At 40.5% G+C, this 24,062-nt stretch overlaps 1 protein-coding gene across 1 annotated transcript in view; it reads left to right on the top strand.

Annotated features, from left to right (window-relative positions):
- BBS9 (Bardet-Biedl syndrome 9) overlaps positions 1 to 18,773 on the top strand; it is a 493,039-nt gene extending 474,266 nt beyond the window's left edge. The window contains exon 23 of the mRNA XM_039526584.1: positions 17,380 to 18,773. Coding sequence (XP_039382518.1) covers positions 17,380 to 17,420 — 41 coding nt within the window. The 3' untranslated portion in view covers positions 17,421 to 18,773. The remainder of the gene's footprint in view (positions 1 to 17,379) is intronic.
- Positions 18,774 to 24,062: the final 5,289 nt, after the last annotated feature.

Below are 24,062 nucleotides of genomic sequence, written 5' to 3' on the forward strand. Positions count from 1 at the left end.
GCTCTAGATACTGTATCCTCATTTAAAACTTAATAGGTCAAAATAGCATAATAAGAACGTGCCAAAAACAAGTTCTTCCTTCCTCTCTCCTTCCCTTTTCCCTTCTGGAAAAGCCTGGCCTATTACTTTAATTTACTGTATCTTGCTGAATTCTGTGCTGTGGCACAAATGAAAGGCTAAAAGGTAAAAAATAAATAAATGAAATAAAAAATTCAAAGTCAATTTAAGAATAAAAATTATTAATTTGTCCAGAAATAAACTTGGTGAGTATAGGTCTCTATCCAGCACCTGTTGATGTTAGTGGAAAAAATCCTATTGATTCCAATGGGTATTGGATCATGACCCAAGTAAACAAAATGGAAGCACTCCAACAACCATACAAGCATCACCAAAGACAGAACTTTTGAGGGAAACCACAGCAACACAGATACTCCCTTAACTGGTCTCCTGTTCTGCTGCTGCTTGGTGCATCTATCATTGACCCACACTCATGGGCAAGTTTATAAAGTTTAACCGTTGATGGCAGAGAGGAAGGTTAAGACTCAAGGGCATGGAATCAAGTCTACTGTGTTTTCTTGTGTGTCTTGAGGCCACCTTTAAAGTATTTATTTCATTGCCATGAGATATGTATTTTTGAAGTAGAACTTTGCAGTATCTATGATATTAATATTAAATAACTAATAATAGCAATCAATTAACTACCATGAAGCAAGCAAAACCTACTTGATAAAGCACATAAGATTATTGCTATAACTCTTGTCCTCTTACACACATATCTGTCATCATTTCTCTTATATTTAAGTTTAAACTATTGTGATATGGGGTATGAAGAAATGCTCAGTGCACTAAGGGTATGTCTACATTTCAACTGGGAGTGAGTGTCGAGCCTGGGTAGACAGACTCACAATAGAGGGGGTTGAGCTGGCAGGCTAACAATGGCTGTGTAGACATACCCTAGAATTACAAAATCTCACACAGTGTGTCCTGTCCCATGATAAGGGCTCTTGGAGACTCCCCTAATAAATGCTTTGTAAATTGTTAATACTTTATAAATAACATGGGCCAAATCTTCTCCTGCACCAGAGTTCTGCTCCTGAGTCAAGTGGGGACAAAGTCAGTTTTGCATTCCGCTGATACCTGGGACTGTTTGGGGTCAGTTTATCCTCCAGCATAATTTAGAACCTAATTGCTTCCTCCTGTCATGCCTCCTACATCAGGAGGGTTCTGAGGGAGTTACGAAGAGCTGGCTATGTTGGCCAGCAGGAGATTCCCCATGCTGGGGGGAATCCTCAACTCACCTGTCTTTTAGGGCAATGCTTTGGCCTGTTAGTGCCACACTGAGCAGGTGCCATTCTCTGGACCTATTTCAAATGGACCTCAGTATTTTTGCCTCTCTGATTGGGTGGGTGCGGGGAAGGGAAGATACTAAATAAAATAAGAATTTGAATAGGTAAATACAATTTTTGCTTCATGTTACTGCTTATTTGTGACTCCTTTGCACATTACTTCTATGTTTTATGCTTATTGTGTGTCATTTATATGTATATAATATCACAAAAAATTTGATTTATTTGCTTCTCTTTACCCTCCATCTTCACAGGTTGTTAGAATAACAATTAAATCTCAGGGTTAAAAAGGCTAAAATACTGACTCTCACAACTTTGCTTTATAATATTTAACATATGTATAATGCCTTTCCTCCAATAGGAACATAAAATACTGTATTTTACAGCAACACCAACTGCTTCTGGGAAAGAGAGGGTGGCATCTAGCACATTACAAAACAGTGATAGGGGGATTTTGTGGCTAAATACATTGGGGCTGCCACCAGCTAGATTTTGATAAATCTTCATCTACACTATTTGTATTTCATTTTTGCTGTGGTGTCTTCTGTCTCAATAGAGCTCTAGTTACGTTTTTTCTTAAACTGTCACTCTGAGAAACTCCAATGGAGCCTTTAGAATTCTGTGTGAATTTTGATGTAAAAATCTCCTACAGTGAGACTTGAAATACCATATGTAAAACCCAAGATTCCTTTGAGACCAGTTTAGAGAAATAAAAGCCTCAGTTCCCACAGAACGCAAGTTTTAAACAAAATTATATTGTGTTCAACTTAATATATGTGGTGGGTATTTCTTAAAGGGACACCATCAAGTTTTTTAAAGTTTAAAAAAAAGAAAAGAAACCAGAACATATCCTTACGTGCATTATTAATAAATTGCTTTGTGCTGTAAAATTTAAGGAATATTAAAAAAGATAATTTGCCTTTCATCGCTGTCTGTGCATGGTTTGCAGTTTGCATTTCATTCTGCTTGGATAATAAATCTAGACTGGTTAGTTTGCATTTGTTCCTAGTCTCTGTTACATTTTGTGGTTCTTGTGCCAAACTCAAAGTTAGTGTTCTAGTTTTGGGTTTTTCTTATTTGTCATCACTGAAATTGGGGTGGGGGTAGCAATGAAAATATTACCAGTTGTAAAGATTTTCTAAAAATCTTTATTGTACCAAATCTAAATTTGGGCCTGAACAATGTCTCTAAAGTTAGAAACGCATAGGCCCTGATACAGAACAGCACTTAAGCAAGCACATGTTTAAATCCATCCTTCCTCAGGATGGCACTTTAATGTGCTTATATCCCACTCACTTCAGTTGAGAACATGCTTAAGTGCTGAGGTGCTTAGGAATAATTCCCTGAAATTGGGTCATTACTTTAGAATCACATAAGGGAATCACATTTACTCACAAGATTAAAGAGTTTGTAGGGCTGAGCCCTCAGGCCCTATCCTGTAAGATGCTCTGTTTGGGCAGAATCCTGCACCTATGCAGAGCTTTGCTAATTTCAGCAGCATTCTGGGTAGGCAAACTTGGACAAACTTGCAGGACTGAAGCCTTGACTTGTGACCTGAAAGGGTGCTCTTTGTTCTTTCAACTTTGTCAATTTTATAAAAACAAACAAAAAAATGTATTTCCTAGTGTTATGTTGATATGAGAATTTAAAAAAAGAAAATTAGTTAACTGATTTTTTAAAAATACAAACACACTTTCCAGTTGGACTTTTTAAGTTTAATGGAACTACTCGTGCATAAATTTAGGCATACTTGTAAGTGTTTGCAGTATCCAGGCCTGAATTAAGAATCATATTTTTTCTCCTTCGCAGTTTGTTTTGAGACATTGTAACCACAGAGTGATTTGGCATTTTAATTAGTCTTCCTAGGCTGATGATGATTTTTCAAAAATCCACTAAAAAAATTGAAAATAAATGCAGCTTTATTGAGAAATTGAAGAACAATGGGCCCGCTTAAGCCTGAGTTTCAGTATATTTTATGGAAATTGCTTCCAAAATTACAGTTTTCTGTTGCCAGTTCGTTCCATTTTGCTGGTATTTGGTAAATAATCTGTCCCTTTGCTTTATTAGAAAGACAAGGTCAATGAGATAATATCTTTTATTGGACCAACTTCAGTAAGAAAGATAAACTTTCGAGCTTACATAGAGCTCTTCTTCAGGTCTGGGAAATTTACTCAAAGTAATAATAATACTTAGTCCTGCAAGGAGTGCAGGGGACTGGACTAGATGACTTCTCGAGGTCCCTTCCAGTCCTATGATTCTGTGTCTACACTGCAGTTAGATACCTCTGGCTGGCCCGTGCCAGCTGACTCAGGCTTCTGGGGCTCGGGCTCAGGCGCTGTTTACTTGCAGTGAAGACATTTAGGCTCGGGCTGGAGCCCAGGTTTTAGGACCCTGCAAGATGGTAAGGTCCCAGAGGTCATGCTACAGCCTGAAGCTGAACATCTACACCCACAATTAAACATCCCCTTAGCCTGAGTCTGAGTCAACCGCGGGGCCAACTGCAGGAGTCTAATTGCAGAGCGTCACAGCTAAATACAAGATGGAACAGATTGTTTAGCATCAGTAGTTAACACATATTTCCAGGGACCATACAAGGTGAAATGGCCTGTTAACACCCCTCCAGTCACAAGGACGAAGGGAAGGGAGCGGGGGAAGGGGGGAAGCAGCTGTGGTGGTGGCGTTCTTAGTGGGTTATAGGTTCTTGTAATACATATTAAGTTTCCCAGACCAGAAGAAGAGTTCTGTGTAAGCTTGAAAGCTTGTCTCTCTCATCAACAGAAGTTGGTCCAATAAAAGTCATTACCTCACCCACCTTGTCTCTCTAATATCCTGGAACTGACATGGCTACATACTTAATTCACATTACTGCTTACTAAGGAAATAATCCTGTACAGTTCATAATAATCAAAAATCAATTCTTTACTCTTGTTGGTTTATTTACTGGTCAGTAAAAAGTCAGTGATCCAAGGCAATTGGCGGTGTTGTAACTTAGCCAAATGGCTTCTTTTTCATGGCAGAAAATGTATTGATAATTCTGATCAGTGCTGTTAGTGGAAAACATATATTTGAATTCAAACTGCATTTGTTACTGAAGTCCCACAGCAACTGTGAATGTATAATTATTGAAATTTTGCAAGCATTGAATTTGTTAGCTCAATAGGGCAATAGCCCTTCTATAATAGTTGGACTTATTTCTCACAAAAGCCCACAAAACGATAAAAGTTATATTGCTCCCCTACATGCTAACTCTGCTAAGCTTTTATTGTTTCCTGTGCCTCTGAGAAAAACCATGCTGCATTTAAAAATGCTTCTTTCATCATTCCGAGACTTATGTGCAGGCCCATTGGCTTCCGCTAATTGTTGTTTTTGTCTCAGCCAATCTTATGCAAGTGCTAATGAGCCTGATCTTGCAAAGTTCTGTGCTCCCTCAACTCCTGGTTAGCTTTGATGGGAGCTGAAGGTGCTTAGAACCTTGCAGGAGGAACCCAGGATCTCACAGATTTGGGAACTTCTTAATTGGATCATCATATTTAAGTAACCTACTGCTGTTGTACTGTGAATATTGAAATTGGCAGCATGGACACTGCCACCAAGACTTAGCTAGAAATAAGGAGTCTGATTCTCCTCTCACTTACATCAGTGATTCAGTGGTGTAAGTGAAAGGATAATTAGGTTCTAGGTCTTTCAGTAGACTGATTTTTATGATACCGTTAATAGGGGATATAATATGATAGCAAAAATATAAAATGTGTTGTCATTGGTTTTGTTCTTCAAAGCATAATTCTATCACCCTTCATATTTGCAAAAATAGGATTTTAGCCAAAAATCATGGTATTAAAAAAGCAAACAAACAAACAAAAAAGCCCACCAGGCATAGTATTTGGAAAACAATAGAAAGAGCCTTTTTTAAAAGTCTCTATAGAAGAATTCTCAGCTATTACTTTAATATGTGCCTTTTTTTTTCTTTTGCTTTTAAGCCAACATTGGAACTTATCAAAAGATTGCATTTGGAAAAAGGTCTTGGAGCATTTTTCTCATTCCTTTTAAGCTACGGTATATGTGTGAAATTCAGGATGGGAAAATATTACACAAGTATTAGTTTGCCTTTGTTATTTTTTTAGACATATTTTCCCCAAATCAGCCTCCCTTCCCTCAACCTTCCCACCCTCCCCAAGATTCCAAAGGAAAAATGACATCAAATGGTAAAGCCCTGTTGAATGTTATTTCCAGAAGAATCCATGGAAATTTTGAATATGATTTTAGCATTTGCACTATAACGTACCATTGTTAAACAGAACAGCACATTGAAGAGTATTCACTCCCTGAAAACTTGCTGGTAAGCAAAAGCTGATGTTTCTGTACATATTACAAAACACTTAGGAATTTGTAACACCTCAGATCTGTTAAATGATACGTACAGAAGTAAGAGCTGGAAATCTCCTGTTAGATCATCTTGACCATCTCCCTGACACTGCAGGATTGTTCTCTCCATTATGGCACTTTGTCTGTCTAGCTTTTAAATGTGCCATACTATGTGGCTTCTATCACCACCTCCTGTGGGAGACTGTACTTGTACATTAGGCAACCTAAATATGCCTTTTCTTGTGTTAATTTCATTGCTTCTAGTCTTACTCCTTTGCATAATACTAAATTCCTAGATCTTCCTTTGCTATTCGATTACTTGATTTTTCCCCCTCACACATTTTAGTGTTTCCTAATAACTCAGCCACTCAATCATTTATGTTGCTTGTTTCTGAATTTCTTCTGATTTGTCTACATCCTTTGGTACTGAAGAGTGGTGCCATTTCACCAGGACTGCATAGAGCGAGTGTGCCAAGTCTTTGTTGAAGGAGGTAATGCCTCTATGCAAGGAGCCAAACATGCATTAGTTTGTTTTGTGGCCATGGAAATTTCAGGTTCAGAAGGAATGCAGGACTGCACTGTAAGTATGTGTTTTTAATGGGTTCCCTATTCATCAAAATTTCATTAGTTCGTTTTTTACTCAAACCCCAAGATCCCTGTTATTCCACATGTCGCCATGTTGATGGTACATAAAGCCTCATCTAGTTTACAACTTGCATGTTAAGTGCCAAGAGTTCCTTAGGTAGGGTTACCATATTTCAGGTTCCCAAAAAGAGGACACTGCCGGAGGGGGAAAGAGCTGGGGGGGGGAGAAGAAGAGGAGGATCTGCAAGGGGTACAGGTGGGGGTGCTGGAGGGTACCTGTGGTGGGGGTACTCACTGGACATTGGGGGCAGTGACGCTCCCTGTCATGGTGGCAGGGCAGTTGGCGCAAGCCCAGGATGCGGCAACGGCTGTCAGTCAGCACCTCCCTGCGGGAACTCCTCCCCAGGGCTGGGACCTGGGTGGGTGGGCGGGGCAGGGACCAATCAGCTGTGGATGCAGGGGCAGGACCAATCAGGAAGTGGACCAATCGGGGCTCTTTCTGAGTTGCAGCTTGCCTGCTCTGCAAAAGCCCCAAACATTTCCTGTTGTTTGAAAAATCCACCCAGACAGAGAAAGGAAACTCAAAAAAGAGGCTATGCCTGGAAAACCTGGACATATGGTAACCCTATACTTAGGACATATCTACACTATGGGCACTATAGTGGCCACAGCAACGGTGCTGCAATTATAACATTGTAATACCATAGTGTAGATACTTCCTATGTTGACAGAAAGTATTTTTCCAATCTATGTAGGTAATCCCCCTCCCCAAGCTCGGTAGCTAGGTCAGCAGAAGATTTCTTCCATCAATCTAGCTGTGTCTACACCAGGGACTAGGTTGGCTTAAGTATGATGCTCACACCCCTGAGTATGAAAAATTCACAACAGAGTAATGTAGCTAGGTCGATCTAAATTTTAAGTGTAGAGCAAGACGTAGATGGATGAAGTGGGTTGTAAGACTTTTTAACAAGGAGGCCATAAGTTTTCAAATGTCACTTTTGAAGTGCAATCAGCCTCCATGAATGGAAAATTTTTGTATGCAGCGTTGTTGTAGCCATGTTGGTCCCAGGATATTAGAGACATGAGGTGGGTGAGAAATATGCTTCTCTCACCAACAGAAGTTGGTCCAATAATGGAAAACTGCTGTAATTCACATATCCTTAAGGGGTCTTGACTCTTCCTGCAGACAGGCACTGGATGGCTGCCTCTATAAGAAGCATTCATTTCACTGCCATTCATATGAAAATAGTGGAAAATCTTGCCCTAAAGGTAACCAACCCCTGCAGTTTTGCCTATCTATCACAGGGCTCACTTGTCTGGGAAGACAAAGCAGTTGTTAATTGTTAGATGTCCAATCTTACACCTTTGGTGAAGACAGTAAACCATCAGAACAATCAGTAATTGACAGAAGTCAGCTAGCTAATATAATATAACTTCTTCCAAGGAAAAGGCAAAATTACCAAATGTCTTATTCTTTGTGTCTATCTAATCGAGGCATATGTGGTCCTCCTTACTATATCTGATAACCATTCATTAATTAGACAACATTTCTTATAAGGCTTATCAGCAATTCTGAATGATATTGGATATGAAATATAATGTGTAATGAAGTTTGATGGTAGTGTTTTTGTGGCCATATTTATGTTTTTAGAATTATGTCGTGCATATTACATAAGCCCTCTGAGTGTATTTCCAACACTTAACACAGTTAAAATCAGCATTAGCTCCAGACTATCCTCACATTAAATACCAATATAAACCAGCATCCAGAATAATATCAACATACACAATACCAGCATGGGAAGCAAACAAAAGGCTTTTCAGTCATTCCAATGCAAACTCTTTGTATTCATTTCTGAGGGATTTGTAACTTGGAAAAAACTATTTGTTCTAGATGAAACTGGAAATTAAATATGGGTCCCCTGTGAAATCTGTGGATGAAAACATTTTTTTTTGTTTTGCTTGTTTTCCATCAGATTTTCTTTAAAAATGTTCAGGTTTTAATTGAAAAATCAAAACCCTGAAAACTGATTTTTGTTTGTTTTGATGACTGAATTTTTTGATGACAACCCAAATACCTTTGATGAAAATAGAAAATTTTCAGCCAACATTTTTGCTTATTTGAAAAGCCATTTTTGTTTGAAAAACATTTAGTTGGAAAATTTTAACTCGCTTTACTTGAGGCACAAATGCAATGACCCACCTACTGCTTCCTTTAATCAACTAATTCATTCCATTGTTATCTTCAGATTGTTATAAATGCACTCTAACTGGGGCAACATATAGGGGTTGTGTATGCTGCAGTCTGAGGTGTGATTGCAGCACATGTAGACATACCTAGACATACCTAAGCGAGGTTTAATCTTGTTAGTATGGGTACCAATAGCAGTGAAACTATGGCCACATTGGCTGTAAAAGCCCACCTGGAACCCTGGGTAGCTACATGGGTGGCTGGCCCATTCTAAATCCTATGGTGTTGCAGCTTCGTTGCTATTGGTACTTGCTCATGCTACCTAGATTAAAGATAGTTAAGGTGTGTCTACATTTGCTGCAATCATACCTGTGATGGCAGTCTAATCATACCAATGTGGTAGCCCACTTGTTAAGCAGAGTATCTAGCTACAAGCTTATTCCACCGTAGCTCCATGATCTGCACTGACTGCCTGTGGGCTTTTAGGTGGAGTTTAAGGTGTCTTTTTTTTTCCCCACCTATAAAGCCCTACATGACTTAGCACCATCCTCCATGAAATATTGCCTCTCTCCTTCAGCTATAGTTCCACATTTGAGATCTGTGGAGACACTCAAGCTAGACCCATTGTCCTTGGTTTAAGGGAGCTACTGGCAGGGGTTTCACCGTGAGAGGCTCTCTTTCTTTGGAAGCTAATCCTTGGTACAAAAGAGCCCAGATCTGTGGACCTTTACGGCACACTGCAAGAAAGCTTCAAAAAAAGTCCATCCTGCCTGAAGGAGCTGCATAGGTAAAGTGAGGGATTTACTTATGTGGTTGCTGTTCAGTTTGCTTTTCAATATATTGACTGTATTTTTAACCAATTGCCTAGTGTGTTATAAGTGCCTCTTACTGTTTTTATAAAGCCAGATAGAAGAAGGCCCCAACCCTCAGTTGTGACTTTTTTATATTATAATCGTAAGAAAACACAAACCACAGTAGATAATGCCATATGGTCATGGAACACTGCATGAGGTTAAATATATCATGTATATTAGAAAAACCTGGGCACAACAAATTGATTTTTATAGACAGAATTTCAGCCTTAAATCAGAACTTAACTCCCTTTGTTTACATCAAATCCTTAACATTGCTTTAATGTAGTTTAGCATGTCAGAGCTGATTTTATTCTTATCATTTTGTGGTACTGTATGATAGGGATGGAGGTGCAGGAGTACTGTGCTCAATGGCAGCTCATTAGTTCGTACCTGTTATTTTGCCTAAAATGTTACTGTGCTTCTAGTTGCTTCAAATCAGGCTCCTAAGTTGTTGTAGATGAATATAAACAATGTGTGAGGATAGTAGGATGCGCTCCATACAAGCTTTTAAGAAGTCTTAATATAGGCTGAAGTTCACTGATTAAGGGATGAAACTCTATTTGTAAAGTGAGTTTCCAGTTAGTCAGGGAGAACAGAATAAGGAAATTCATGATACATTTAATTCTTCCAGTAAAGGATCTTCATTTTAAACAGAGCATCCTCTGAGTATGCTGAAAAGGCTGACCAAATTTGTAAATACCTGTCATCTTTTTGGTGTTTCTTGTGTATTTACTTGGTGGGAATGTTTTTCCATTCCAAGGACATTCCCAATTTTGTTATGCCACAATTTCAGAAGAAGTCACATTTTTCCAACAACATACAATACAAAGTCTTACTTACAAAAAAGAAATGAATTTGTCATTCTGTTTAAAATGTAGATCCTTTACTGGAGCATTAAGTAAGCAGTTCAGCAATCTCTAGGAAATTGGCATTTTGTCATAAAATGAATCTCTCTAATTTGGTGGTTCTGCTGTGGCACAACTGTACTCATTGACTGTCTAGCAACTGGGCAGGCAAGTTGCAGGCCCTCATTGCTGGCACCATTCAAGGTGAAGTGGGCAGTCAACACCTCTGCAGTTGTAGGACAAAGCTTGACTTATTATAAAGTTATGAAACACATTTCACAAAACAGTCACTCCATATCTGACCACTCAGTCCTCATCCTCAAAGGAAACCTGCACAACAGCTTCAAAATATGAGCCTGGGAGCTTACCTTCATAACTACTAAAAATCATGGACTCAGTAAAGACACTGGCTTTATGGCTCATTTTAACAGTCTGTAACCCCTTAACCCTCCTTTGTCCTACAACTGCAAAAGTGTTAACTGGCCATTTCACCTTGGATGTTCTCTTGCAATATGTGCTAACTCCTTATGCTAAACAATATATTCCATCTTGTGTTTAAAGCTTTGACTCTCTGAGAATCTTTCCCAGACCTGAAGAAGAGCTCTGTGCAAGCTCAAAAGCTTGTCTGTCACCAATAGAAGTTGGCCAATAAAATGTACTACCTCACCCACCTTGTCGCTCTTATATCCTGGGATCAACACAGATAGAAACAACAACACTACAAATATCAAATATTCATGACTATCAGCTGCAGCTACCATAGTAGCTGCATTCAAATCAGTGACCAAGAGATGAAAAACACTGTATCCCGTTATCCATACTATGGTCTATCCAGTCCCCTAACACAGACAGAAATGTGATGAATGAACAGCTTGCTCTCATTCCCACCACTTCCCAAACCAAAAGTAAAACAAACTCATTGAATTATATAGTTCTTTTGTGAATGTGGCAGTCTTGCCTTCCAGCTCCTTCATCCAGTACCACACCCCTTTCAAATGCAAAAGCCCTCACACACACATATATCTATAAATTAATATTATAATCAATCGGTGACTCAAAGAGGGTGTTCACTCTTAATTAGCTCTTCCACATAATATGGTATTGAACACAGATCTGAGTCCTATTTCTAGAGACGTTTCCCTTAAAGAAGTAAAGGAAACAATTTGTAAATAGCTTGGTCTTATCCATCACCATGATCTATCTTCATAATGACAGTAAAAATCATGAATTTATATCAATCCCCTAGGCACTTCAAGCTACTCAGTCACAGTTTTCTTGGGATTAACAAATTATTGTTACTTTCTTAGGCTTGCTGAAACACCATTTTGGCACATGTCCATGGGAGAAAGATTACATGTTAAGGAAAGGGAAGCTACAGTTTTTGCTCACGCGGTTTTATAATGATAATGAAAATTATGAACAATAGATGGATGGAGTTCTTAGAAGGAAATTATCATGATGATTTCAAGCATGGCTGAAAGGTGCTGGGAAAAGTCTAAGTCTTATCTTGCTAACAAAGAAGCAAAAATAACTATTAGAACTTTGGTCATTTGGTACATTTGCCCTTTTCCCCCTTTTACATATTTTATGTTAAGCAGTGACTTTAAAACTTTGGTTTATTTGAAGGCTATTCATGTGTGGTATAGGAATAGCAGTATATAAACTGTCCATGAAATTGTGTGTTCCCTCCCCTTTTGTGTGGGGGAAGTGGTGTCTCCTTTCTGTAACATAATCTAAAACCAAAATAGCTTTTTGTTCTCTTGTTATAACAGTCCTGCCTCTGAGTCACCATACGAAACAGAGGTTGGGAAGTATTGAATACTGTAGATCAAGCACTTCCAAACCAGCTTTTGGCTAAGTTTTATGTATGCTATGAGCAAACTAATGTACATGAGTATCCAGGATACTCAGCCAGTAATTCACGAGAGTCCAAAATATTCTGCTTGGAATGAATCATAACAGCATAGATGATAGGTTTGGAGAAGGCCCCTCAGGTCATCCAATCCAACGCCTCTGCATTTTCTATGATAATTCCACTAGAATTTCATCTAATGAATCTTTGAAAACCCCTAATGTAGATGACTCAGCTATCTCACTAGTCAGTTTATTCCATTGCCTAATTGTCATGACTCTTAAATGTTGTCTCGTGTCTAACCTGAATGTTTCTATCTTAACTTGTGCACCATTATGCCTTGTTTGACCAATTTATGACAGCAGAACACAGTCCTTTCCTCTCCCGTCTGCAATATCCCTCAAGTATTTGTAACTGGTTTAAAATGGCCTTTTTTCCCACTAGTCATATAAATAATTATATCCAGTATCCTTCAGATGTCTTGTAGCACTTTTCAAGAGATAAGGTGAGTAAGGTAATATCTTTTGTTGGACCTCACCCACCTAGTCTCTCTGATGTCCTGGAGCACTTTTCTCATTTTGTTTGCCCTTCTTTGAACTTTCTCTCATGTTTCAGTCTTTTTGTAATGAGGGGCTGAAAACTGCACTCCATATTCTAAGAATGGATTTATTATTATTACAAATCATATCTCTGTAATCGATGACCACCTTTAACAACGTTTCAGTTCACGGTGAATTAAACATAACTGTGGTATTCTGAATACTTGCTTGTATATGAAATATCTAGAACATACGGCCCACGGGACCCTCCTGCCCAGCACCTGAGCTCCTGGGCTGGGAGGCTAGCCCTGGGCCTCACCCCGCTGTTCCCCCTCCCCCGCAGCCTCAGCTCACCCCACTGCCGGCGCAATGCTCTGGGCGGCAGGGCTGTGAGCTCCTGGGGCAGCGCAGCTGCAGAGCCCAGCCTGACCCAGTGCTCTGTGCTGCGTGGTGGTGACAGCATGGCCGGCTCCAGCCAGGTGGTGCGGCCGTAGCACCGCCAGCCACCGGTGCTCCAGGCAGCGCGGTAAGGGGGCTGTTAGTGGGGGGGGGTTGGATAGAGGGCAGGGGAGTTTGGAGCGTGGTCGGGGGCGGGGGCAATTAGAGGGCGGGGAACAAGGGGGTTGAATGGGGTCAGGGTCCCAGGGGGGCAGTCAGGAATGAGAGATGGGTTGGATGGGGTGGCAGGGGGCAGTTAGGGGTAGGGGTTCTGGAGGCAGTCAGGGGACAGGGAGAAGGGGTGGTTGGATGGGGCAGGGATCCCGGCGGGGGGCCATCAGGGAACAGGGGGGTTGGATGGGGCAGGAGTCCCAGGGGGAGGGTGGATGGGGGTGGGGTCTGGGCCACAACCCCCTCCGCTAACTGGCCCTCCATACAATTTCCAAAATCCGATGCGGCCCTCAGCCCAAAAAGGTTGCCTGCCCCTGATCTAGAGAACAGTGTGAACATTGTGGGGACATTTTCTAGTTGTCAAATGCAAAAAATGGGTTTCAGGACTGTCATTGAGCAGCTGATGATGGCATCTCTTACACACTATTATATTCAGTTTTTGATAATTGGAACTCCCAGCGTACTCCTTTAAGGTGAAAATCACCAGCACATGGTCTATGCTCCGACTTAAATCACTCCCATGGTTAAGCCCTTTTTTGAGGATTTAGTGCTGGCACAGCACAGGGGTGAATTTCATCATTCCTGTTTTCTAAGTAAGGGTTTTCCAGTCTGTAGCTATGTAGATTGTTAATCTTTGTAGGTGAGTTAATGTAAATTTAACCATGACAATGTTTGCAGACTGTTTTTGTGGGAGATTGGTGGTCCACGGATGCTTTCTTGGTGGTCTGCAGAATGAAACATTTTGAGAACCAGGGGACTGGGAGGGTGGAAGAAGACTTGATCCAGGTGGGGGACTCTTTCTAAATGAACTAGAGAATCAGTATTTTAAATCTTACAACATATTTATTTGTGTTTCTGCATAAGCTTGCCAGAGCATGCTATGATTAACCTCCCAGATACTAATTATCCATTGTACCATAATTTATCATATGCCGATTTAATCAATGTGCATGTTACATGGTTCTTCAGGTTAATTAATACTGCACATAGAAAAGTGTATGTCATAGCTTGCAAGACTCATTGTTGAAGGACACATCTTTATACATCATTCCATGAGATGGTTGCACAATTTAATACCAGACATCATTTACACCTCATACACAAATGCACATCACCCATAATTTACTTATTCCATGATACTTTTAGTCAGACAGCATCTAAGTTCTTTAAATTTGTATTTGGTGCTGTGTCAAAAAGGTATGTGAAATCAAGATAAATTGTGCCCACTGAATTTCCTTTGTTATGCAAACCTATAATTATATCAGAAAAGGCTAGCACCTTTGTCTGGGATAATCTACTATATATTTCAGGAATTTACATTGTTTATCATTAACACTATTTTTTATGATGGCCGATTTTAGAAATAACAACATGAAGAAATCAATGTCATGAAAATATACGTAGTTATTGAGACTCTTGGGCGTTACTTTATTTCCCAAATAACGATTAATTTTCCATTTTTAGCACAGAATCAGTGAACAGAATCAGTCAAGACACAAAGAAAAAGATGCATTAAGTCATTGAGTCCATCTCCCTGCCAGTAGACCTGTCCCCTACAGTCAGACATTTTCTGGCCGGCATCTTCAGAAGTATCTAATGATTTTGCAGGACTCAAATTCTGGGTGCTGAAATAGAGACCTATTAGAGGAGCCTGATTTTTCAGAGGATAGGTGCTCAGCACTTTCTGAAAAATCAGGCACTTTTAAAGTGTCTTAAGTTGGGCACTCACAATTAGTATTCTCATTTGAAAACTTAGGCATTTAGGTTTTCTGTCCAGTCAAATTTAAAATGTCTAAATGATGATTCTTTTCCCTTGGGGAACTATTCTGAAGGCTACAATATCTCACTGTCAAGAAGTTTTTTCTGATAGTTAGCTAAACGTTCCATTTCTTAATTGCATGACACTACTACTACTTATACCCTCCTGTCCCAACATAAATAATTACTCTCTCCGTGCTATTTATGCCCTTCAGATATAGACTATCAAGTTCCATATCCACCCTTTTGTTGTTTCTGAGCTAATCTACTAGATGCATAATTAGGCTCTGTAAGATTGTTCCGAAGCTGTTTTCAGTCACCAGGTCATATTCGTTGTTCTTTGAGGGCCTGCTCTAAAGCCCACTGAAGTCCCTGGAGTCTTCCCATTGATTTCAATGGACTTTGGATCCGGGCAATTGTTTGATATCTGTCTGAAGCTGAACACAATATTTCAGATGTGATCACAGCAGAGCCATCCATAAACGGGCTGTTAACTCCCTGCTCCATGACGCGATGCCTCTGCAGTTCTAAATTGCATTGGGCTTTTTGGCCTAAAATCATGTTGCAAACTTTTGTTTCATTTGCTGTGATCTATTACCTCAAGGTCTCTTTCAGCTGCTGCGTCTCTATCTCCCAGAAGCATGTGTGTTTCAGATTGTTTATTCCCCAAATGTATTTCAATTTAAATCTGACTTTTTTTTCTGTCCCTCTTGTTAATCTCTCTAGGCTTCATTGCAGTATTTCTTTCTCCTCCCCAGTATCTGCAGCTCATCTCAGTTTTTGATAATCTGCACATATAATTAACCTGCTGCTCACTTCCTCTTCTAAATCACTGATGAGGGCATTACCTAGGACAGAGCCTAATGCTGATCCCTGTGTGTCCCCAGCATGTGCTACATGCTAACAGTTTTGAACAAAGGAGCTACCATGCCATAGATGAGATTTGTAAACCCTGATGAGCTCTCAACATGGTATTTTTAATTGTCTTCTTTAAACAATAGGCAATTTGGTGAGGGGAAACCTCACAGCTCCTTGGGGAATTAAAGCTCTTGCTGAGAAGCCACAGTTTTGGTCTTTTGTGTCACCATGGTCTTGTCTCCGAGCTCTTGCTCTCTGTTTGCCCTTCAGGCATTTTGCAGCTTCAGTCTCAAGGCCCTCAGTAAAGTTTGTTCAATTTCTTGCCCTCACACCCAGCCATTCATTGACATGTCAAAATCCCCTAGTACCAAAAGACATAGCCAACCTAACAAAATGAAACTCTGAGGGCTTCTCTACGCACAGAGTTACACCAATTAAATTGAAGGTGTGTAATTTTAAACCAGTTTAGTTAAACAGGTGAAAAAGGTTGTGTGGACATGGTTATGGAGGCAGTGTGACTTAGTGGACAAAGCAATGCTTGGGTTATGTTCCTGACTCTGGCCTCCTGGGCAAATCATTTAACTTCTCTGTGCCTCAGTTTCCCTGTCCATTGCATGGGGCTAGTGATACCTCCTTTGTAAAGTGCTTTGAATCTATGGATGAAAGGGGCTATATAAGAGCTAGGCATTATTATAATTATTTATTTATTTTTATTTTGGCTTGAACCAGGTTTAGTTTGGTTTTAAGTTAGAACACAATAAACTACTTTGAAGCTGAAATAAGAGTAAACCCACACCGGGTTTGCTGTGGTTTAACTAAGCCAGTTTAATTAAATCATGCAAGTTTGTGTTTAGACAGGCTTTAATTTGATTATTCACTGTTCTCTTTTTCCACATTTACTTCAGTCTGGGAATTTTTGACCACTTACTCCCAGATTTCTGATTTCCTTCAGGTTCGCTGTGGTGTGGATTTAGAGCAAATTCAAATTTGACACGCCTCCTGTTGTACTCAAGCCTTGTTGATGTTTTAAAACAAAAACATCAACAAGGCTTCATAAATGAAATTTCTCCAAGACCAGTAGTTTGCTACATCAGTCTCTGCAAAGTGTCAGCCTTGAATATACATATAGCCATTTAAAAAGATGCATTCTATTAATAAACAAAGTGCCTGATTCTCCACTGCTTTGCAGCTTGTGTAGGCATTTATACCTGGGCAAATTGGTGATAAAATGCTACCAATTGTAGTATTTTATATCTACTTGACGTGTGTCCTGTTCCATTTTTCCTGTGGACAAAGTGGTATGTGATCATGTAAGTTTAAGACTGTATCATAATGCATATGCACAACAAGACTAAATTACTTTGCACAGGCAACCTTAATTTTGGTATTTCCTAACTTTTGAGTGCTTGCTTTTGCAACTTTAACATTCTTTTAGCACAGAGTTTTTTGTATGCAGTAAATTATTTCCTCTAGTATAACTAAGACTTTTCCAAACTGTAGTGGAATCAACAATGTATTGTGTATGCTTGCCAAGTATAATCCAATTTTTAAGCATCCTCATTTATCTTTCTCTCCTTTAGATTTTCCGCAGGGTGCACTAGAGGAAGCAGAAAAGCCATGAAAATCTGAAGAGGATTCTCAGGAGGATTTTTCTATCTGATGTCAAAAGCATTTACAATGCAGCTGTACCAATCCATGTTACTCTAGTCCGAATGGAGCCTTCAAAAGAAGAAGGTCCTACTAATTGTACAAAAAAGTTTATTCACATCAAGTTGATTAGATTTCCTTGCCAACTCCTCGTCTTAGCATCCATTCTCTGGATAAAGCCTAACCACTTATGAAACTGTCGTAGCAAATGTTTATTAATCTGCAATATCAGCCCGTCATAAAGATCCTGTTGCCTGATCAAAGACTATTTACACACAGTTAAAAGCAAACTTTGTGTCATGGTATGTTTCTTCCTTTGCGATTACATTACCATTTTCTCATAATGTCACAGTTTGGACAAGAAATCGCTATCTCCTTCCCTCTTCTGCAAACCAATCACAATGTTCACACAGGTGAATTCACCACAAGAAGTAAGGCCAATACTCCACCAAGGCTTCTCTATCCCCCTCCTCCCTCTACATCTGCTCCCAAGAGATACAGCGTAAAATATGGCTATGGCAAGGGCAAAATGGCTCCTTCCCTTTTCCTGTTACATAAGTCGTGAATAAAGTTACCCTAAGCACACTCACACAGGGATCTTCTGACTGTGTTTTTTACTGACACATTAAGGATGCTGATACATGTTCTTATGAATCAGTCTGTTCTGGCTAGGGACAAGATTTTCGGATGTGACTAGTGATTATGAATGCATTCAATTTTGCTAACCCAATCTGAGACAGTTCAAAGGGGATCTGATTTTCAGAAAGCTTGACCCCCTTTGAAAATCAGGTCCTGTTAAAGTGTCTACAAATAGGAAACCCCAAAATAGAGGCACCCAAAATCACCTTTGAAAATCTTGGCCTAGATTTTTGAAATGTCAGGCGCATAAATGAATTGCTGAGAGTAACATGAATGCAGTGTCAATGTAAAGATGTATGGAAGGGTCTGAAAGTAATTGAGACCTGGCTCCAAGTGTGGAAGATATGCAGCCAACATCTGCTTCCTTTTGGTTTGGCCTCATGATGGATCATACAAAAGTACAATTTCTAGCCCGTTTGGCAGCATATATGAAATGAATTGTTGATCTCAGCTTATTTGCTAGTGGACAAGTGTACGCATTGCAAAAGCTGTCATCAAACTTGGCACCTGTGTTCTCTATCTCAGCAGAGACAGCAAAGACTTAGGCTATCTCTATGCTAGCACTTTTGTTGGTAAAACTGTCGGTCAGGGCATAGGTGCTGACTTCTGTTCTCACCGGTGGGTGTTCAACCCCTCCTCTGCCCCTGGCCCTGCCCTGACTCCACCTCTTCCCCAAAGTCCCCACCCCAACTCCGCTCCCTATTCCGCCCCCTATTCCGACTCCTTCCCCAAATCCCCACCCCAGCCCTGCCTCTTCTCTGCCTCCTCCCCTGAGTGCACCATGTTCCCGCTCCTCCCCTTCCCTCCTAGAGCTTGCTACGCTGCCAAACAGCTGGCAGTGGCTGGGTGGGAAGCGCTGGGAGGTAGGCAGAGGAGCAGGGACGCGGCACTCTCGGGGGAGAGGCGGAGTAGGAGGTGAGGCAGGGGGTAGGGGAGCTTGGCTGCTGGTGGGTGCAGAGCACCCACTAATTTTTCCCCGTGGATGCTCCAGCCCCAGAGCACCCCTGGAGTCAGCACCTTTGGTTCAGGGTATATTTTTTCACACCCCTGACTGACATACGTTTCACTGACAAAAGGCCTGGTGTGGACAGCACTATGTTGGCGGGAGAGCATCTCCTGCTGACATAACTACCGCCACTCATTGGGGGTGGTTTAATTATGCTGAATGGAGAGCTCTCTCCTGCCAGCATAGAGCAGCTACATAGGAGACCTTACGGCAGCACAGCTGCAGCGGTACAGCTGTGCCACTAAAAAGGCCATAGTGTAGCCATAGCGTAAGTCAGCATAGAGATTCACTGTTCTAACTTCTCACCCATAGAAGAGATTCCTCCAGCTCAGCCGTGAAACCTGCTGGCAATGGGGTGACAATTACAAATTTATATTACTACTGTCTGCCATGTATCTGTTCCATGGATAAAGAGGGAAGTTTATTCTCCAGGACTTCCAGTCCAGTAACTTTCATAAGCACGAAATCTACTTTCAACCCCTTTCCCCCTGGCCCCTCTCCAAAAATCATTTCCTCCTTCCTGTACCAATTGTGCGTTGCCCGTTAGCCTCCCATGCAGTTCCATGGTGTTGCTCCATCAGGAGTATCAATAACGTTTATATTCCTGCAATTCTACAGAGTTGCCTTTTTTTAGCTGACTTTTTAAATGGAGCCAAGCAGCCAGGGAGCAGGTGGCCCTGGATCTGGAGTGAAGCTGCAGGGCTTCCATCCAGATGGCCCTGTACCCTGGCAGCTGTCAGGGAGCTGCAGCTCATGGGGGCCAAAAACCTCTCTGGGGGAGAAATTCCACCTCTCTGGCCTGGAAAGATTCCCCCTGCTGGAGTGTTCTTCCCTCTCTGTCCCTCCCACATGTTTTCCCCACAGGAGAGCAGTATGTGACCCATTGTAAGGAGACTCCACTGCTCTGCTAAAATCACACAATAAAATAATCTCCTGTAGTCTCCATACACACCTCAGTGACCAAAGAAAATCCATGGGGAACTGATCAATTACTTTAGCTATTAGCTTTATCTTAAACTTTAACCACAGATTTCAAATCTTCTTCTATGCTCTCAGTGGCTGCTAGGTAACCTAGAGAACTCAACTGCAATTACTATTAAAAAATCCCTTCGTTGTACCATAGAAGTGCCATTACACTGTAGAATCCTGAACCAAAGAATCCTGTACTATTATATACATATATACTATATGTGGGAAAGAAAACCATGGGGCTTTAGTGGGATCTATTACACTGTAATTAGCTGACGTCATTGGGAGTTATGGGTAAGCAGTGAGTAGAGGTTTGGGTCAGTTATGTGAAATGCTTGTATTTACATTGCATTTATTTGACATCAGTGAAACATGTTTGTGTTGGTGTTGCTCCTGTTTGGCTATTTACTCCATGCTGTGGGAGGGGAAGGCTCTATGGAGAGTCAACCCATAACACTGTTGAAGGGGAAAAGACATATTGGTTATAAAACAAAGAAAGAGAAAATTGTGCATAGTAGTATTTTATGGTCTCTTTATAATGTGATGTTATGCCATTCAATAGTATCATCAGGATTTAAAACAGAGATATTTGCACTGGGTACAAAAAACATTTGTTTTTCCCATGGCCAAATAATCCAGATAATTCAGAGGAAATAAGTTACTTCAATTTAGTGGTTTATATAACAGGGCAACAGGAAGTAGTATGAAGAAGCTCTCAGCAGTGCTCAGACTTAGTATAATTTTTTTTCTTTTAAATCTGATCTTTGTGGCTGGGGAAAAAAATCAAGGTGAAATTAGAAGATACTTTAAAAAAAAAAAAAAAAGTTATCCAAGCCATAAATATGAAGGAAGCATTTCTAATTTCAGGGGATCAAATGTTCACTTCTCAACATCAATGTTTCTGAGGCAAAGAAAGATATTACTGGCCATGTCATTCTATAATGTACAGAACTTTGCACCAATACTCTGTCAGGTCTCTTGCTAATAAGTAGATCACATTACTGCAAAATGAGGTTGGGATGTAAATACAATTTTCTTATCTAGAATCCTAGTTATTTATACTATAAAAGGAATACTCATATAAAGCTTCTTATTTTCCTTCAACCAAACTTTAATATGCAGAGTTTCTATGCTTCATCAAGTTATTTGAAGAGAATATTATTTTTATGTGGTTGTTAGAGCAAAGCAAAGTTTAAGCAATCATTTTGTTAAAATCAATTTTAGACATATCTAAATGTAGAATTAATGAGTGCAGTGTGACATTTTCATACCATCCTATCAGCGGTACCAACTATTTTTATTGTTCATAGCTACAGCACTTTTAAATGTGTTTTCTAAAATAAATCATAATATGAAATGAAATATAGATTTGATTTTCTTTGAACAGTTGCATGTTTTGTAAAATTTATTTGCTGAACAATATTTTCCCAAGGGCTTTTTCTTCCTCCCCCCCACTCCGCCCCCCCCCCCCTTGCATTTTTAGAACAACACTCTAAGAGGATTACTTATCTAATGACCAAAATCCAGTTCAGTTTCTGAAAACTTGGGTTCAGTTTATCTTTTGGGGTTTGAATACAATCCTGAATTCAAACCAACAGACCTTGTGGTTTGCCTAGTCCCACATTGATTCGTCTGTCCAAATAGTATTCAGCTAAGACAAAATATAACAACATTTCTATATTTCAAGGAACTGGATTTCACTTTAAAAATAATATGTGTTTTCTCCTCTTCAACATTTACTGTACAGACTGTATTAGAGGTATATCTGAATGTTCTTATACTTGTACTACATATGAAAAGTAATTTAGTGCCATGAACTAAGGTATGCTGGGCAGAGATTGTAATTTCCATGTGAAATCCTTTCGGTAGAAAAAAAATTACAGTCTATGCATCATGCTTAATAAATATTTCCTTATCAAAATATCCTGTTTACAAAGTCTATATTTAAAAAAGAAACAAACAAACAAACAAAAAACAAGCTTCAAAGGTATTTGCACAATATATGGCACAGTTCTGTGCCAAACTTCTGTTATTGCTTTGTCTGAAATTAGTCTTGAGTTTGCTGTTGCTTTGTATACAATTACTTTTTGACACAAAACTTTCTGTACACTGGCTAACCTGTAACACAGCATCCTTCCAATATTTACACATTGTTCTCACATGCATGCTAGAGTGGACTTAATGCCTTTGCAACCCTAGAGATCCTTAATTTTGCAAAGCATGGATCATGTTTATTCATATGAATCATGATGTGACAAGTTTACTGAGTGCCCTCAATTCCTGTTGGAAACAGTGAAAGATTTGGGGTGGTCAGCATCTCACAGAAGGCAGGATTGGCCCTATGATTAGCAGGGCCGGTGCAAGGATGTTTCGCGCCCTAGGCAAAACTTCCACCTTGTGCCCTCCCCCGTCCCCGAGCCCCCGCCCTGAGGCTCCCCCCCCCCCCGCAGCAGCTCCCCCTCGTCTGCCCTGAGGCGCCCCCCCTGCGGCAGCTCCCCACCCTCCGCCCAGAGGCCCCCCCTCACCCCAGCTCACCCCTGCTCCACCTCCACCCCGAGAACGCTGTTGCTGCTTCACTTCCCCCGCCTCCCAGGCTTGCGGCGCCTAAGCTGATTGGTGCGGTAGGCCTGGGAGGCGGGAGAAGTGAAGCAGCTCACCCCTGTTCCGCCTCCTCCTGAGCACACTGTCGCGGCTTCACTTCAGTTCCCCTGTGTGCCCCCCCTTACTTGCTGCAGGCGGCCCTCCCCGTGCTCCCCTGCCCCAGATCCTTCTGCCTAAATTCCGGCAGCGACCGGAGCGGCCGAATATCCGGCTTCCGCGGTCGCTGCCGAAGAAAATACCGCCCCCCAAATCCTAGTGCCCTAGGCAACCGCCTAGGTTGCCTAAATGGTTGCACCGGCCCTGATGATTAGCAAATGTGATCCAAAGCTGCCCTGTCTTCAGATGCATCCATTTTATGAAAACAGGCCATTCAGACACTGCTGTGGATCATGAATTAAAGACAGGATGGCCATTGGCCGGAGGTGAGACTAGATAACCCTTGCGGTCCCTTCTAACCCTATGGTTCTATGATTCATATAAAGTTTGAAAAACATGGTTTGGTTTAGAGTCTGAAACCACTTCTCTACAGTTCTTGCAATTTTATGTAATAAACAATGTCAGGAATTGCTATACCAACTCCCTAACTCCACATTCTTCCAGATGAAAGGAAGTTTAGAACCTGAAATATCAAACACAGGATTAAAAATATTGTTCTGAAAGATTATTTATTTTTGGATCTTGGTATATCTGCTTTGCTGATGTCCTGTGTGCCCATATGTCTTAACTGTGACCATCAGATCACAGTACAGATATCTAGCAGTTTTATTAGCATTAAATGTAGAACAAGTGATTCTAATTAGTCACAGAGTAGAAACATAACACAGTTAAGTGATTTGACTTGGTATCCTCTGGCAACATGTCTTGGCCACCATAGTCTGTACATCTGCTCTGGTCAGGAGCACAAAAGAAGTGCAAAAAGCAGAGAGATATTCTGACTCTTTACCTGTTATCAAATACTATGGTATTTCCCAGATGTTTCAATGTTGTAGGAATCTGAATGGGCAATGTAACACACTAGTAGTTAGACTCAATCATTGTTACAGTTTGAAATTTCCTTCATAGTCACTGCTTGTGATTACATTAGCACTCTCTCTCTCTCTCTCTCTCTCTATATATATATATACACACACTCTCTCTCTACATTTAAAGTTTCAGTCTAAAACCCAGTTATTAAAAAAGGTGGAAGAAGGGTTGAAAAAAATTAACCAGTTATAATAAGGACTAAATAAATAACTAAGAGTCCCGGAAGGGATATAAACCCTCAGGCTTCAGGGCATAAGTCAAATGCTAACAGAGGTTAGGAAGAAACTTTACCTCTAGGCAGCTTATTTCATAACTGCCTATTACAGGACTTCTTACATCTTCCTCTAAAGCAGCGGGTATTGACTACTGTCTAAGAAA

Source organism: Mauremys reevesii, linkage group 2 (genome assembly GCF_016161935.1).
Source record: "Mauremys reevesii isolate NIE-2019 linkage group 2, ASM1616193v1, whole genome shotgun sequence".
Taxonomy (NCBI): Eukaryota; Metazoa; Chordata; order Testudines; family Geoemydidae; genus Mauremys; species Mauremys reevesii.